Here is an 18,420-nt window from a genome sequence, read left to right on the forward strand (position 1 = left end):
ATGTAATCCCCCTCGTCCAGGCTCGCAATAACCACCCTGAGCGATTCCATCTTGAACTTGAACCTTTTGATATAAGTGTTCAAGGATTTTAAATTTAACATGGGTCTCACCGAACCTTCCGGTTTCGGTACCACAAACATTGTGGAATAGTAACCCTTTCCTTACTGAAGGAGGGGTACCTTGACAATCACTTGCTGTGAATACAGTTTTTGGATAGCCACCAACACTGCCTCCCTGGGAGTTGCTGGTATGGCAGATTTTAGAAAACGGCGGGGGGGGGGGGGGGGGGGGGGGGACGTCTCGAATTCCAGCCTGTACCCCTGAGATACTACTTGAAGGATCCAGGGATCCACCTGTGAGAGAGCCCACTGTGTGCTGAAATTTCTGAGACGGGCCCCCACCGTACCCGGGTCCGCCTGTGAAGCCCCAGCGTCATGCTGTGGACTCACCGGACGCGGGGGAGGACTTTTGCTCTTGGGAACTGGCTGTATGCTGCAGCTTTTTCCCTCTACCTTTGCCTCTTGGCAGAAAGGATGCGCCTCGAGCCCTCTTGTGTTTATGGGGCCGAAAGGACTGTACTTGATAATACGGTGCTTTCTTTTGCTGTGGGGTAGCCTGTGGCAAAAATGTCGATTTCCCAGCCGTAGCTGTGGAAACGAGGTCTGAAAGACCATTCCCAAACAGTTCCACCCCCCTATAAGGCAGAACTTCCATGTGCCTTTTTGAATCGGCATCACCTGACCACTGCCGAGTCCATAACCCCCTTCTGGCGGCAATGGACATTGCGCTTATTTTTGATGCCAGCCGGCAAATATCCCTCTGTGCATCACGCATGTATAAGACAGCGTCTTTTATATACTCTACTGTCAGCAAAATATTGTCCCTATCCAGGGTATCAATATTATCCGACAGGGAATCTGACCACGCAGTAGCAGCACTGCACATCCATGCTGATGCAATCGCTGGTCGCAATATAATGCCCGTGTGTGTATATATAGTTTTTAGGGTAGCCTCCTGCTTTCTATCAGCAGGATCCTTTAGGGCGGCCGTATCCTGAGACGGTAGTGCCACCTGTTTTGATAAACGTGTAAGCGCTTTATCTACCCTAGGGGGTGTTTCCCAACGTGACCTATCCTCTGGCGGGAAAGGGTACGCTGCCAATAACCGTTTAGAAATTATCAATTTCTTATCGGGGGAAGTCCAGGCTTCCTCACACACCTCATTTAATTCCTCAGATGCAGGAAAAACTACTGGTAGTTTTTTCTCACCGAACATAATACCCTTTTTTGTGGTACCTGGGGTACTATCAGAAATGTGTAATACATTTTTCATTGCCTCAATCATGTAACGGGTGGACCTATTGGAGGGTACACTAGTCTCATCGTCGTCGACACTGGAGTCGGTATCTGTGTCGGCATCTGTGTCTGCCATCTGAGGTAGTGGGCGTTTTAAAGCCCCTGATGACATTTGAGACGCTGGAACAGTCACAAGCTGAGTAGCCGGCTGTCCTATGTCGTCAAACCTTTTATGTAAGGAGCTGACACTGTCACGTAATTCCTTCCATAAATCCATCCACACAGGTGTCGACCCCTCAGGGGGTGACAACACATTTACAGGCATTTGCTCTGCCTCCACATCATTTTCCTCATCATACATGTCGACACAGCGGTACCGACACACAGCACACACACAGGGAATGCTCTGACAGAGGACAGGACCCCACAAAGCCCTTTGGGGAGACAGAGGGAGAGTATGCCAGCACACACCAGAGCGCTATATAACAGAGGGATATCACTATACAGAGTGTTTTCCCCTATAGCTGCTTGTATTATATATATATATATATATATATATACTGCGCCTAAATTTAGTGCCCCCCCCTCTCTTTTTTACCCTTTCTGTAGTGCAGGACTGCAGGGGAGAGCCAGGGAGCGATCCTTCCAGCGGAGATGTGAGGGAAAATGGCGCCAGTGTGCTGAGGGAGATGGCTCCGCCCCTTTTTCGGCGGGCTTTCTCCCGCCTTTTGTGTTATTCTGGCAGGGGTCATTTACACCTATATAGCCTCTGGGGCTATATATGGTGTCAGTTTTGCCAGCCAAGGTGTTAATATTGCTGCTCAGGGCGCCCCCCCCCCCCCCAGCGCCCTGCACCCATCAGTGACCGAAGTGTGTGGTGTGCATGAGGAGCAATAGCTACCTTGGAGAAGACAGAAGTCTTCAGCCGCCGATTTTCCGGACCTTCTTGCTTCTGGCTCTGTAAGGGGGACGGCGGCGCGGCTCCGGGAACGAACGGACGACGAGGTCGGGTCCTGTGTGCGATCCCTCTGGAGCTAATGGTGTCCAGTAGCCTAAGAAGCCCAAGCTACCACCACTTAGGTAGGTTCGCTTATTCTCCCCTTAGTCCCTCGCTGCAGTGAGCCTGTTACCAGCAGGTCTCACTGTAAAATAAAAAACCTAAACTATACTTTCTTTCTAGGAGCTCAGGAGAGCTCGGCCGGGCACAGAAATCTAACTGAGGCTTGGAGGAGGGTCATAGGGGGAGGAGCCAGTGCACACCAGATAGTCCTAAATCTTTCTTTAGATGTGCCCAGTCTCCTGCGGAGCCGTCTATTCCCCATGGTCCTTACGGAGTTCCCAGCATCCACTAGGACGTCAGAGAAAAATAAGAATTTACTTACCGATAATTCTATTTCTCGTAGTCCGTAGTGGATGCTGGGAACTCCGTAAGGACCATGGGGAATAGCGGCTCCGCAGGAGACTGGGCACAAAAGTAAAAGCTTTAGGACTACCTGGTGTGCACTGGCTCCTCCCCCTATGACCCTCCTCCAAGCCTCAGTTAGGATACTGTGCCCGGACGAGCGTACACAATAAGGAAGGATTTTGAATCCCGGGTAAGACTCATACCAGCCACACCAATCACACCGTACAACCTGTGATCTGAACCCAGTTAACAGCATGATAACAGAGGAGCCTCTGAAAAGATGGCTCACAACAATAATAACCCGATTTTTGTAACAATAACTATGTACAAGTATTGCAGACAATCCGCACTTGAGATGGGCGCCCAGCATCCACTACGGACTACGAGAAATAGAATTATCGGTAAGTAAATTCTTATTTTCTCTGACGTCCTAGTGGATGCTGGGAACTCCGTAAGGACCATGGGGATTATACCAAAGCTCCCAAACGGGCGGGAGAGTGCGGATGACTCTGCAGCACCGAATGAGAGAACTCAAGGTCCTCCTCAGCCAGGGTATCAAATTTGTAGAATTTAGCAAACGTGTTTGCCCCTGACCAAGTAGCTGCTCGGCAAAGTTGTAAAGCCGAGACCCCTCGGGCAGCCGCCCAAGATGAGCCCACCTTCCTTGTGGAATGGGCTTTTACAGATTTTGGCTGTGGCAGGCCTGCCACAGAATGTGCAAGCTGAATTGTACTACAAATCCAACGAGCAATAGTTTGCTTAGAAGCAGGAGCACCCAGCTTGTTGGGTGCATACAGGATAAACAGCGAGTCAGATTTCCTGACTCCAGCCGTCCTGGAAACATATATTTTCAGGGCCCCGACTATGTCCAGCAACTTGGAGTCCTCCAAGTCCCTAGTAGCCGCAGGTACCACAATAGGCTGGTTCAAGTGAAACGCTGAAACCACCTTAGGGAGAAATTGAGGACGAGTCCTCAATTCTGCCCTGTCCGTATGAAAAATTAGGTAAGGGCTTTTATAGGATAAAGCCGCCAATTCTGAGACACGCCTGGCTGAAGCCAGGGCTAACAGCATTACCACTTTCCAAGTGAGATATTTTAAGTCTACAGTGGAGAGTGGTTCAAACCAATGTGATTTTAGGAACCCCAAAACTACATTGAGATCCCAAGGTGCCACTGGAGGCACAAAAGGAGGCTGTATATGCAGTACCCCCTTGACAAACGTCTGAACTTCAGGAACTGAAGCCAGTTCTTTCTGGAAGAAAATCGACAGGGCCGAAATTTGAACCTTAATGGACCCTAATTTTAGGCCCATAGACAGTCCTGTTTGCAGGAAATGCAGGAAACGACCCAGTTGAAATTCCTCTGTAGGGGCCTTCCTGGCCTCGCACCACGCAACATATTTACGCCAAATACGGTAATAATGCTGAACGGTTACATCCTTCCTGGCTTTGATCAGGGTAGGGATGACTTCATCCGGAATGCCTTTTTCCTTCAGGATCCGGCGTTCAACCGCCATGCCGTCAAACGCAGCCGCGGTAAGTCTTGGAACAGACAGGGTCCCTGCTGGAGCAGGTCCTTTCTTAGAGGTAGAGGCCACGGGTCCTCTGTGAGCATCTCTTGAAGTTCCGGGTACCAAGTCCTTCTTGGCCAATCCGGAGCCACGAGTATAGTCCTTACTCCTCTCCTTCTTATGATTCTCAGTACCTTGGGTATGAGAGGCAGAGGAGGGAACACATACACTGACTGGTACACCCACGGTGTTACCAGAGCGTCCACAGCTATTGCCTGAGGGTCCCTTGACCTGGCGCAATACCTGTCTAGTTTTTTGTTGAGGCGGGACGCCATCATGTCCACCTTTGGTTTTTCCCAACGGTTCACAATCATGTGGAAGACTTCTGGGTGAAGTCCCCACTCCCCCGGATGGAGGTCGTGTCTGCTGAGGAAGTCTGCTTCCCAGTTGTCTACTCCCGGAATGAACACTGCTGACAGTGCTATCACATGATTTTCCGCCCAGCGGAGAATCCTTGCAACTTCTGTCATTGCCCTCCTGCTTCTCGTGCCGCCCTGTCTGTTTACGTGGGCGACTGCCGTGATGTTGTCTGACTGGATCAGGACCGGCTGACCTTGAAGCAGAGGTCTTGCTAGGCTTAGAGCATTGTAGATGGCCCTTAGCTCCAAGATATTTATGTGAAGTAATGTCTCCAGGCTTGACCACAAGCCCTGGAAATTTCTTCCCTGTGTGACTGCTCCCCAGCCTCTCAGGCTGGCATCCGTGGTCACCAGGACCCAGTCCTGAATGCCGAATCTGCGGCCCTCTAGAAGATGAGCACTCTGCAACCACCACAGGAGAGACACCCTTGTCCTTGGTGACAAGATTATCCGCTGATGCATCTGAAGATGCGACCCGGACCATTTGTCTAGCAGATCCCACTGGAAGGTTCTTGCGTGGAATCTGCCGAATGGGATTGCTTCGTAAGAAGCCACCATCTTTCCCAGGACCCTTGTGCATTGATGCACTGAGACTTGGTCTGGTTTTAGGAGATTTCTGACTAGTTCGGATAACTCCCTGGCTTTCTCCTCCGGGAGAAACACCTTTTTCTGGACTGTGTCCAGGATCACCCCTAGGAATAGAAGTCGTGTCGTCGGGATCAGCTGCGATTTTGGAATATTGAGAATCCAACCGTGCTGGCGCAGCACTATCTGAGATAGTGCTACCCCGACTTCCAACTGTTCCCTGGATCTTGCCCTTATCAGGAGATCGTCCAAGTAAGGGATAACTAAAACTCCCTTCCTTCGAAGGAGTATCATCATTTCGGCCATTACCTTGGTAAAGACCCTGGGTGCCGTGGACAATCCAAACGGCAGCGTCTGAAACTGATAGTGACAGTTCTGTACCACAAGCCTGAGGTACCCTTGGTGAGAAGGGTAAATTGGGACATGTAGGTAAGCATCTTTGATGTCCAGAGACACCATATAGTCCCCTTCTTCCAGGTTTGCAATCAATGCTCTGAGTGACTCCATCTTGAATTTGAACCTTTGTATGTAAGTGTTCAAGGATTTTAGGTTTAAAATTGGTCTCACCGAGCCGTCCGGCTTCGGTACCACAAATAGTGTGGAATAGTACCCCATTCCCTGTTGTAGGAGGGGTACCTTGATTATCACCTGCTGGGAATACAGCTTGTGAATGGCTTCCAATACTGCCTCCCTGTCTGAGGGAGACGTCGGTAAAGCAGACTTTAGAAAACGGCGAGGGGGAGACGTCTCGAATTCCAATTTGTACCCCTGAGATACCACTTGAAGGATCCAGGGGTCCACTTGCGAGTGGGCCCACTGCGCACTGAACTTCTTGAGACGGGCCCCCACCGTGCCTGAGTCCGCTTGTAAAGCCCCAGCGTCATGCTGAGGACTTTGCGGAGGCGGGAGAGGGCTTTTGTTCCTGGGAACTGGCTGTTTGTTGCAGCCTTTTCCCTCTCCCTCTGCCACGGGGCAGAAATGAGGCGCCTTTTGCCCGCTTGCCCTTATGGGGCCGAAAGGACTGCGCCTGATAATACGGCGTCTTCTTAGGTTGAGAAGCTACCTGGGGTAAAAATGTGGATTTTCCAGCAGTTGCCGTGGCTACCAGGTCTGATAGACCTACCCCAAATAACTCCTCCCCCTTATAAGGCAATACTTCCATGTGCCTTTTAGAATCCGCATCGCCTGACCACTGCCGCGTCCATAAACCTCTTCTTGCAGAAATGGACAGCGCGCTAACTCTTGATGCCAGTCGGCAAATATCCCTCTGTGCATCACGCATATATAGAAATGCATCCTTCAAATGCTCTATAGTCAGTAATATACTGTCCCTATCTAGGGTATCAATATTTTCAGTCAGGGAATCCGACCACGCCAGGCCCGCACTGCACATCCAGGCTGAGGCGATTGCTGGTCGCAGTATAACACCCGTGTGAGAGTATATACATTTTAGGATATTCTCCAGCTTTCTATCGGCAGGTTCCTTTAGGGCGGCCGTATCAGGAGAGGGTAGTGCTACCTGTTTAGACAAGCGTGTGAGCGCTTTATCCACCCTAGGGGGTGTTTCCCAACGTGCCCTATCCTCTGGCGGGAAAGGGTACGATGCCAATAACCTTTTAGGAATTATCAGTTTTTTATCGGGGGAAACCCACGCCTCATCACACACTTCATTTAATTCCTCGGATACAGGAAAAACTACAGGCAGTTTTTTCTCACCAAACATAATACCCTTTTTAGTGGTACTTGTATTATCAGAGATATGCAATACATTTTTCATTGCTTCAATCATGTAACGTGTGGCCCTAGTGGAAGTCACGTATGTCTCCTCATCATCGACACTGGAGTCAGTATCCGTGTCTGTGTCTGCCATTTGAGGTAACGGGCGTTTTAAAGCCCCTGATGGCGTTTGAGACCCCTGGACAGGCACAAGCTGAGTAGCCGGCTGTCTCATGTCGTCAACTGTCTGTCGTAAAGAGCTGACACTGTCACGCAATTCCTTCCATAAGCTCATCCACTCAGGTGTCGACTCCCTAGGGGGTGACAACTGTATAATAGGCAATTGCTCCGCCTCCATCTCATTTTCCTCCTCAAACATGTCGACACAATCGTACCGACACACCGCACACACACAGGGAATGCTCTGATAGAGGACAGGACCCCACTAGCCCTTTGGGGAGACAGAGGGAGAGTATGCCAGCACACACCAGAGCGCTATATATAGACAGGAATACCACTATAAAATGTGCTTTTCCCTTTATAGCTGCTGTTAGTATCAAAACTGCGCCAAATTAGTGCCCCCCTCTCTTTTTTACCCTTTTCTGTAGTGCAGGACTGCAGGGGAGAGTCAGGGAGACGTCCTTCCAGCGGAGCTGTGATGGAAAATGGCGCCCGTGTGCTGAGGAGATAGGCTCCGCCCCCTTCTCGGCGGCCTTTTCTCCCGCTTTTTTGGTGAGTTCTGGCAGGGGTTAAAATACATCCATTTAGCCCTGGGGGTTATATGTGGTGTATTTATGCCAGCCAAGGTGTTTTACATTGCTGCTCAGGGCGCCCCCCCCTAGCGCCCTGCACCCTCAGTGACCGGAGTGTGAAGTGTGCCTGAGTAACAATGGCGCACAGCTGCAGTGCTGTGCGCTACCTTGTTGAAGACTAATGTCTTCAGCCGCCGATTTTTCCGGACCTCTTCTTGCTTCTGGCTCTGTAAGGGGGCCGGCGGCGCGGCTCTGGGACCGAGCTCCGAGGCTGGGCCTGTGTTCGGTCCCTCTGGAGCTAATGGTGTCCAGTAGCCTAAGAAGCCCAATCCACTCTGCACTCAGGTGAGTTCGCTTCTTCTCCCCTTAGTCCCTCGATGCAGTGAGCCTGTTGCCAGCAGGTCTCACTGAAAATAAAAAACCTAAACTTAAACTTTCACTAAGAAGCTCAGGAGAGCCCCTAGTGTGCACCCTTCTCGGCCGGGCACAAAAATCTAACTGAGGCTTGGAGGAGGGTCATAGGGGGAGGAGCCAGTGCACACCAGGTAGTCCTAAAGCTTTTACTTTTGTGCCCAGTCTCCTGCGGAGCCGCTATTCCCCATGGTCCTTACGGAGTTCCCAGCATCCACTAGGACGTCAGAGAAATAACAATGAAAAACCGCATGTCGGGATTTTGACCTTGTCGGTATTTTAAATGTCGGTATTTTGTCCATGTCGGGATTTTGACCGTCGGTCAATTGCTGTCGGGATTTTGACCGTCGGTCAATTGCTGTCGGGATTTTGACTGGAGGTATTTCATACCGATCCCAGTCAAACAGTCTGAAAATAAACTGACAGAATGTATTATAGATATTACCGCAATGTAGCCTACCAAGCAATACAACAGTCTCAGAGGGCCGCAGTCAGATCCGGGACACACACTGTGCATGTGTTCCGAGGCAGTGATTATCGCCATCAGGTGTGTCAGTGCTGAACACTGCGTTAGAAGACACGTTTCGACTGCACCGGCAGCCATGTTCTGTCGGACATTCTGAGCACCAATAGTATTACTCTAATGCACAGTGGTGCGGCCAAAGTCCGCTTGAAGACGCAACTACTGTATACAGTATGTGGACTGCAGCAAATGAGAGCCACAACTGGGGATGCCGCAGCGGGCAGCATAGAACATAGATCATCAGCAGCAGCTCTGCATCCACCTCTGAATGAGGCCCAGAGTCTCCGCACTATATAATGTACATATTGTAGCATTCTAAAACAACAATGTCCAATGAATATATAAAGCAATAACGTCATGCAGCATACTCAAAGAAAGCAATAGCGTCTAGTACATCATGAAGATAAATGCTAAAGTCTCTACATCATGAAATATAGAACTCAGCCTGCTATGTATATAATCCAGATATCAGTATATAGCAACAGTCTGCTATGTATCTAATCTAGATATCAGCATAAAGCAACAGTCTGCTATGTATGTAATCTAGATATCAGCATATAGCAACAGTCTGCTATGTATATAATCCAGATATCAGTATATAGCAACAGTCTGCTATGTATATAATCCAGATATCATCATATAGCAACAGTCTGCTATGTATATAATCCAGATATCAGTATATAGCAACAGTCTGCTATGTATATAATCCAGATATCAGTATATAGCAACAGTCTGCTATGTATATAATCCAGATATCAGCATATAGCAACAGTCTGCTATGTATATAATCCAGATATCAGCATATAGCAACAGTCTGCTATGTATATAATCCAGATATCAGTATATAGCAACAGTCTGCTATGTATATAATCCAGATATCAGTATATAGCAACAGTCTGCTATGTATATAATCCAGATATCAGTATATAGCATCAGTCTGCTATGTATGTAATCTAGATATCAGCATATAGCAACAGTCTGCTATACATGTAATCTAGATATCAGCATATAGCAACAGTCTGCTATACATGTAATCTAGATATCAGCATATAGCAACAGTCTGCTATGTATATAATCCAGATATCAGCATGAAGCAACGGTTTGCAAAGTATGTAATCTAGATATCAGCATATAGCGACAGTCTGCTATGTATATAATCCAGATATCATCATATAGCAACAGTCTGCTAAGTATGTAATCTAGATATCAGCATATAGCAACAGTCTGCTATACATGTAATCTAGATATCAGCATATAGCAACAGTCTGCTACACATGTAATCTAGAAATCAGCATATAGCAACAGCGGTCTATGTATGTAGTCTATGTATGTAATCTAGGTATCAGCATATAGCAACAGTCTGCTATACATGTAATCTAGGTATCATCATATAGCAACAGTCTGCTATGTATATAATACAGACATCAGCAAATAGCAACAGTCTGCTATGAATATAATCCAGACATCAACATATAGCAACAGTCTGCTATGTAGATAATCCAGATAGCAGACTGTTGCTATATGCTGATATGTAAATAATCCAGATATCTGTATATAGCAACAGTCTGCTATGTATGTAATCTAGATATCAGCATAGGAGAAGATGAGAGGTCTGTGTCCTAATGTCTGTGTATTGGGAGGAGGTGAGAGGTCTGTGACCTGATGTCTGTGTATTAGGAGGAGATGAGAGGTCTGTGCCCTGATGTCTGTGTAGTAGGAGGAGGTGAGAGGTATGTGTCCTGATGTCTGTGTATTAGGAGGAAGTGAGAGGTCTGTGACCTGATGTCTGTGTATTAGGAGGAAGTGAGGGGTCTGTGTCCTGATGTCTGTGTATTAGAAGGAGGTGAGAGGTCCGTGTATTAGGAGGTGAGACATCCGTGTATTAGGAGGTGAGAGGTCCGTGTATTAGGAGGTGAGAGGTCCGTGTATTAGGAGGTGAGAGGTCAGTGTATTAGGAGGTGAGAGGTCCGTGTATTAGGAGGTGAGAGGTCCGTGTATTAGGAGGTGAGAGGTCCGTGTATTAGGAGGTGAGAGGTCCGTGTATTAGGAGGTGAGAGGTTTGTGTCCTGATGCCTGTGTATTAGAAGGAGGTGAGAGGTTTGTGCCCTGATGCCTGTGTATTAGGAGCAGGTGAGAGGTCTGTGCCCTGATGTCTGTGTATTAAGAGGAGAGAGGTCCGTGTATTAGGAGGTGAGGGGTTTGTGTCCTGATGTCTGTGTATTAGGAGGAGGTGAGAGGTTTGTGCCCTGATGCCTGTGTATTAGGAGCAGGTGAGAGGTCTGTGCCCTGATGTCTGTGTATTAGGAGGTGAGAGGTCCGTGTATTAGGAGGTGAGGGGTTTGTGTCCTGATGCCTGTGTATTAGGAGGAGGTGAGAGGTTTGTGCCCTGATGCCTGTGTATTAGGAGCAGGTGAGAGGTCTGTGCCCTGATGTCTGTGTATTAAGAGGAGGAGAGAGGTCTGTGCCCGGATGTCTGTGTATGAGGAGGTGGTGAGAGGGCTGTGTATTAGGTGAGAGGTCCGTGTATTAGGAGGTGAGGGGTTTGTGTCCTGATGCCTGTGTATTAGGAGCAGGTGAGAGGTCTGTGCCCTGATGTCTGTGTATGAGGAGGTGGAGAGAGGGCTGTGTATTAGGTGAAAGGTCTGTATTCTCTATATTAGGAGAAAAAGCATGTGTTAAAAACTTACCTCAGCAGATGAAAATACGCCTCTAGATGAAACCATTAAAACTTTCTTTTCTGTACTCTCGATGGCAAATGTCAACACTGCACGGCTCTCCTGGAGACACGACATAACATAATTAGTCTGTCACCTGTTCTTTATTTGATCTTTCCACTGAATCCATGAATACTAGTTTATGTATGACTGGTGGTTCCATGTTTGCCTGAACTGTGATGCCCTTCAGTGCTTCACTGTCGCTTGTACGTTACTAAAAAATGCAGTCGAGTCACATTATTATGACCAGCAAGACGTTCGCCGAACTGTCATTTTAGACACACGTCTGGTAGCCCCTGGGTTCGTTTTGACGGTGAGCTGCTCCACTGTAGCGTGTCAGCCTGCCCTCACGCACATCCGTAGCAGAAGTTCACTTCTCACATCAATGGCACGTGGTGCTCTGCACTTTCCACGTCGGTTATTTGCAATGGTGCCCTTTGTCCAGTCACGATACACCTTCACCACAGCACCATGTGAACAGGTCACAAACTGCGCTGTGTCAGAAACACCGCCACCCTTGGCACGAAAGCCGATAATCACCCCTTTTTGCAACTCTGATAAATCGCCCCTTTTACCCATGACAACAACGAGTGATACGTGCAGGCGGCCTATCACACACCTTATATACCCACCAAGCCAACACACGACACGTGACGTACTTCATGGGCTGCGTGCTGCCGACGTCAAATGTAGAAGGTGCTCATAACAATGTGACTCGACCGTGTAGAAGGATCACCGATTACTATGCTCTAGGCTTAAATATATTTAACTACAATAACAGTGGACGGCTAACCTGTTTTAGTGTTTGCAACAGAAAAGGCTTTCTTATATACAGTTTTCCATGATTTTTCCTAAAGGTACTGTCACACAATTAATGCAAGCTGATATACTGTATGTGGCCCAAATATAATCAGCTAGTACTCTCAATTACAGAGGTATACATAATTTTGGGTCATGGTGGTGCAGTGGTTAGCATTGCTGCTTCACATGGGTTTGATTCCCACCAGGGACCTATCCGTGGGTGGCGTTTATATGTTCTTCCCATGTTTGCTTGTGCTTCCTTGACTACACTACAAAGACATACTGGTAGGTTACATGGCTTTTACCATGTGACGTGCAGGAACCGGCGCTATTCTGGCCATTTAGCCCATAGATTTGAAGTCACAATAATTTAAAAAAAAAAGGTTGGTTTTGCCATTTTTATGATTGTTGCTTTAAAATCAGTGGTTCTCCACCTTGGTCCTCAGGACCCCAAACAGCTCACGTTTTCCAGGTCTCCTAGCAGGAGCACAGGTGTACTCATGGAATGCAGTCATGTGACCACTGCTCGCATTACTCACTGACACATGCTATAAGATCAACAGATGGAACTAATTATTGCACTTATGATTCTGTGAGGAGACCTGGAAGAAATGAACTGTTTGGGGTCCTGAGGACCGAGTGTGAGAATCACTGCTTTCAATTTACGGACTAAAGTACCACTGGAATTGCACCAGTTCCTGCAACTTGCATGCTATTACATGTGGGCCTAAATGTACAGATCTGTACAATGGGCCTAATTCTGAGTTGATCGCAGCAGCAAATTTGTTAGCAGTTGGGCAAAACCATGTGCACTGCAGGAGGGGCAGATATAACATGTGCAGAGAGAGTTAGACTTGGGTGGAGTGTATTCAAACTGAAATCTAAATTGCAGTGTAAAAATAAAGCAGCCAGTATTTACCCTGCACGGAAACAAAGTAACCCACCCAAATCTAACTCTCTCTGCACATGTTATATCTGCTACCCCTGCAGTGCACATGGTTTTGCCCAATTGCTAACAAACTTGCTGCTGCGATCAACTCAGAATTACCCCCAATATGTAGATGCTGTTAATAAACATTGGATACAAGGTCTGACACCGTTATACAGTCCAGGCGACTAAGGGGCTGATTGTAGAGTTTAGAGGAAATCTGTTTTGCAGACGTACAGTATATTGCGGATGACTTTCGTTCCACTCTGCACCAGCCCCCAAGTCTCATCCCCATATCAGAGGTGTATTTCAATAGGTCCGATTTGTGCCCCTCCTCCATACATAATGCCCAATCTAGTGAGATTTGTATACAATAGCCAACATCGGTCTGGCCCACCCACATAAAACTTAAAATGCATAAAGTTAACTCGCATAATATATATTACCCACATTAATGTAATGACCGACCTTTTGCTGTTTGGTGTTGGGATCGAGGATTAACTGATCATCGGTGTCCAGGGCACAGGTGACCCCACAGAACATAGAGCGCATAGGGAGGCCAGCATCCACCAAACCCATGCAGGCCGCATTCAGGCAGCAGGCCAGTAACTGGGCGCTGTTAAGGTTTGGAACAAATGGGCAGAGAGCCAGAGAGGCTAAAGGGCGGGAGAGGAAAAAGGGAGGGAAATTACATGAAAGGGGAAGTGAGCCATGTACTGGTAATTACACTGCGTGCCTGACAAATGGGAAATATCAAAAACAGTTACCTACATGGCTTGTGGGAGGTAAAACTATTGCTAAATCATTTAAGGGTTGCTCACTGCCTGTTACCACACATCTGAAATGGTCAGTTTCACATCCTCAGTCACTGAGGGATAAAAAAACAAACCCCCCCCCCCAAAAAAAACAAAACAAAAACAAAACAAAACAAAAAACTGAAAAAATATGGACCCACCAGCGGGGACAGATGTTACATAAAGCACCTACAGATGTGGCAATTAGCAAAATACATTTAATTGGCTCTCAGATAAAAAATAAAACAAGGTAGCACCTGTCATGGCAGCCTCCAGGCTGAGACTGTATGTATTATATAACGTGTCACGCGTAGGAGTAACCAACTCTAAAAGTTTTACCATTTCTTAGGTTTAATATAATTCAAAAACCAAAAGCATGGAAGGCGTCACTGAATCCTTTTAGCAGGGTATAGTATGAAAATAACAACATCCCAAGGGCCTCTCTGAAATAGGACAGCAGAGCTACAGTATGCAGATATAAGAGACTGATAATTATTTCCAGCAGACTCCGCGCAGCTTATTTATACAGTGCAATAACCCCTACAGAGATTAGCATCTGATGATGTAGTCAGACAGTGAAAACCGCTGTGCCGCCGAAGCAGTATTGAACAAATGCTAGTTTGAGGAGCGTATCTTGCAGATAGTCTCATCGCGCCTGACCCGGGGCCATGTAGGTACAAGTGCGGATCAGATGGGTCTTTTGCATCAAGTACAGGCCGGTGTAAGTGATGATGTCAACTATCAGACAATGGGGTCGATTCAATTAGACTTGCCCAACGAGTCCATGAGAGTAAGAGCTGCTATATAATGCACTTATGAACTCGCTGATTTTCGTTCACAGCCCTACAAGACTGCACACAAAAATCTCTAAGTCCAGGGCAAGAGCAGGGGCAATGGCAATTTATACCCCTCGTGGCTAATTAAATTGAGCATGTATAGTGGCCAGGTGCCTCACACAGATGCATACAATGCTGCATATGGGCAAACATACAGGGATATTTCCATGCACCCAATGTAAGAAATAATGGCTGCTTTGGAGCGGAGCCAGTCTGTTGAGCTGCTGTGGGCTACTGTACATTCATACTTTGATAGTTATGCAGTCTGTTGAGCTGCTGTGGGCTACTGCACATTCATACTTTGATAGTTATGCAGTCGGTTGAGCTGCTGTGGGCTACTGCACATTCATACTTTCATAGTTATGCAGTCTGTTGAGCTGCTGTGGGCTACTGCACATTCATACTTTCATAGTTATGCAGTCTGTTGAGCTGCTGTGGGCTACTGCACATTCATACTTTCATAGTTATGCAGTCTGTTGAGCTGCTGTGGGCTACTGCACATTCATACTTTCATAGTTATGCAGTCTGTTGAGCTGCTGTAGGCTACTGCACATTCATACTTTGATAGTTATGCTGTCTGTTGAGCTGCTGTGGGCTACTGCACATTCATACTTTCATAGTTATGCAGTCTGTTGAGCTGCTGTGGGCTACTGCACATTCATACTTTCATAGTTATGCAGTCTGTTGAGCTGCTGTGGGCTACTGCACATTCGTACTTTCATAGTTATGCAGTCTGTTGAGCTGCTGTGGGCTACGGCACATTCATACTTTCATAGTTATGCAGTCTGTTGAGCTGCTGTGGGCTACTGCACATTGCATAACTATGAAAGTATGAATGTGCAGTAGCCCACAGCAGCTCAACAGACTGCATAACTATGAAAGTATGAGTCTGTTGAGCTGCTGTAGGCTACTGCACATTCATACTTTCACAGTTATGCAGTCTGTTGAGCTGCTGTGGGCTACTGCACATTCATACTGTCATAGTTATGCAGTCTGTTGAGCTGCTGTGGGCTACTGCACATTCATACTTTCATAGTTATGCAGTCTGTTGAGCTGCTGTGGGCTACTGCACATTCATACTTTCATAGTTATTGGTGCTTCAGGAAAGAAAGAGACAGTGGCAAAATCCAGCTACATTATATGAATAAAACGCAGACAGGTAGCAGACGAGTCCTATTTTAAGCCTGTTTACCAGCTGCGCAGACATCTCCTGTTCAGCAGTACTAGACATCTTAATTTCAAGAGATACCTGTGTGGCTCTAATTAACTTGCTAATTTCTGAAAAATTACAAGATAATGGATCCTATCTATATCGTATGAACACATTCCTGGAGTATTAGACTACTCACCAGCACAGCACATTCACAAATCTGCTGTGTATCCGGGATACAGAATAAGGACCTATCCGGGGGAGATGAAGTGCACTGCTGTTGTGACAGAGGTCTGTGTAGCCTAGCAAATGGCTGTACTGCTCTCTCCTGTATGTGTGCCTTATAATTTGCACGGAAAATGCATAGATATAGGTCACGTTCATATGTTCAGATGAACAACATTCAATTCCATAGAAAGTGCAGGTGGCGAAAGTACTTTTAGCGCATTCAGAAGGATGCTGCTCAGCTGAACCCATAATAAATAACAAATGCACTTCTGACCTGCCAAGCACCAATTACTGAACTGAACATGCATGTAGAAGCACATGCATGTAACACGTTTCTGTAATCCCACGTCCCTCACTCCTGCAATTTATGGGCTTTCTGAGAATAAATACAATGAACTGACCAGAAATGCGGATTTAACCCTGTCAGAGCCAGCATAATAATAGATAGTTGTATGGGGACTAAGAAAATAAAGGATACACTGACTGAATATAGATAAAGTCCCCATAGAGTCAGGTATCAGCACATGGCTACTCGGATACGTCCAGTGCTGCTGTAGAATGTACGCTCTCTGCACTACAGGTTTCAGTTTAAAATTATATTGGAGTCAAATTAAATGTCCCTGCCCAATGTCTGACATTAGATTTTCATTATTTTCAGTATTGCACCAACAGGAGAGTAACTCGCAGGCAGGAAGAAGACTGCGTTGTAATAGTGAATAACATAAAAAAGAATAAAACATAGCACAGGCTAATGCTGGGAGACAGGACGGTAAGTAATTAAATGAATTGTAGAAATGCTGCATAGGAATTTTGAGTGAAGAACTCCTGCCCCCCAGTGGCCACACACAGGAATGACACTGGAGAGGAAGAGATCTTGGACAAAAGGATACAGAGCCCCCATCATTAATGACCTGGAGTACGATGGTAATTGATGTTCGAGGATGCAGGGTCCCTAAGATCACAGACTCACATGTCTCCCGAATCAACTGTTCCTGGTTCTTTTCTTGTATGGCTGGCCGGGAAAGGGTGTGAAAATACTTAGTAAACATGGTAATAGATATACATATATATATAGCTAGCAGTAACAATCTGGCTTTCTGTTATCGCTCATTCAGACTACCTGCATTTACTGATGTTGGATGTTCAATGGAAAGTAACGTTGCACACATATGAAATACAAGGGATGTGCAATAAGTTTCTGGATGTGCAGTGCATCTGTAGAGTAGATACACTCTGACTGGTTGTGAACTGTAACCTCTGATAAACTTCTTGTGAAATGTCAAGGCACACCGAAGGTGCCAGCATGCTCACTTCCTTCACCAACTCGTTTCGGAACTCATCAGAGGCCACTGGAGAACCATGATCTTCTGCGACTACAAGAGTGGTCTGCGAAAGCAGGAGAGTTTTGTCCAACTGCGAGCTGTTTTTGGGAGGAAGCAACGCCCTGAATTTCGGTGCATGATATTGTCCAATGAAGACAAGGAGCGCTGCAGCCAACCTGTATTCACCATCACCGAAGACAACGCTGTTGCCATGTGGGCCATAGTTGAGGTGGACATCAGGGCGACTGTGACCTAGTAAGAGAAGGAGATCGGCATCTCATCGGGATCCATCCACTTGATACTGCACAAAAAATAAGAATTTACTCACCGGTAATTCTATTTCTCGTAGTCCGTAGTGGATGCTGGGAACTCCGTAAGGACCATGGGGAATAGACGGGCTCCGCAGGAGACTGGGCACTCTAAAAGAAAGATTAGGTACTATCTGGTGTGCACTGGCTCCTCCCTCTATGTCCCTCCTCCAGACCTCAGTTAGGGAAACTGTGCCCGGAAGAGCTGACACAACAAGGAAAGGATTTGGAATTCAGGGTAAGACTCATACCAGCCACACCAATCACACTGTACAACTTGTGATAACCATACCCAGTTAACAGTATGAACAACAACTGAGCCTCCTTGTACGGATGGCTCATAACAATAACCCTTTAGTGAAGCAATAACTATATACATGTATTGCAGAGAGTCCGCACTTGGGACGGGCGCCCAGCATCCACTACGGACTACGAGAAATAGAACTACCGGTGAGTAAATTCTTATTTTCTCTGACGTCCTAGTGGATGCTGGGAACTCCGTAAGGACCATGGGGATTATACCAAAGCTCCCAAACGGGCGGTAGTGCGCGGATGACTCTGCAGCACCGAATGGGCAAACTCAAGGTCCTCCTCAGCCAGGGTATCAAACTTGTAGAACTTTGCAAATGTGTTTGAACCCGACCAAGTAGCAGCTCGGCAAAGCTGTAATGCCGAGACCCCTCGGGCAGCCGCCCAAGAAGAGCCCACCTTCCTCGTGGAAT

At 47.0% G+C, this 18,420-nt stretch overlaps 1 protein-coding gene across 5 annotated transcripts in view; it reads right to left on the reverse strand.

Moving 5' to 3' along the window:
- Positions 1 to 18,420, reverse strand: part of EXOSC5 (exosome component 5) — a 91,016-nt gene that overhangs the window by 34,735 nt on the left and 37,861 nt on the right. For 2 of the 5 annotated variants that reach the window (XM_063937845.1, XM_063937848.1), the window contains exons 3-5: positions 16,959 to 17,080; positions 13,529 to 13,669; positions 11,305 to 11,394 (exon numbers count right to left, since the gene is read on the reverse strand). In XM_063937845.1, coding sequence (XP_063793915.1) covers positions 11,305 to 11,394; positions 13,529 to 13,669; positions 16,959 to 17,080 — 353 coding nt within the window. Of the gene's footprint in view, positions 1 to 11,304; positions 11,395 to 13,528; positions 13,670 to 16,958; positions 17,081 to 17,188; positions 17,692 to 18,420 lie in introns of those variants that run through there. The other 3 variants (XM_063937846.1, XM_063937847.1, XM_063937849.1) reach the window with 3 other exon arrangements.

Source organism: Pseudophryne corroboree, chromosome 8 (assembly GCF_028390025.1).
Source record: "Pseudophryne corroboree isolate aPseCor3 chromosome 8, aPseCor3.hap2, whole genome shotgun sequence".
Taxonomy (NCBI): Eukaryota; Metazoa; Chordata; class Amphibia; order Anura; family Myobatrachidae; genus Pseudophryne; species Pseudophryne corroboree.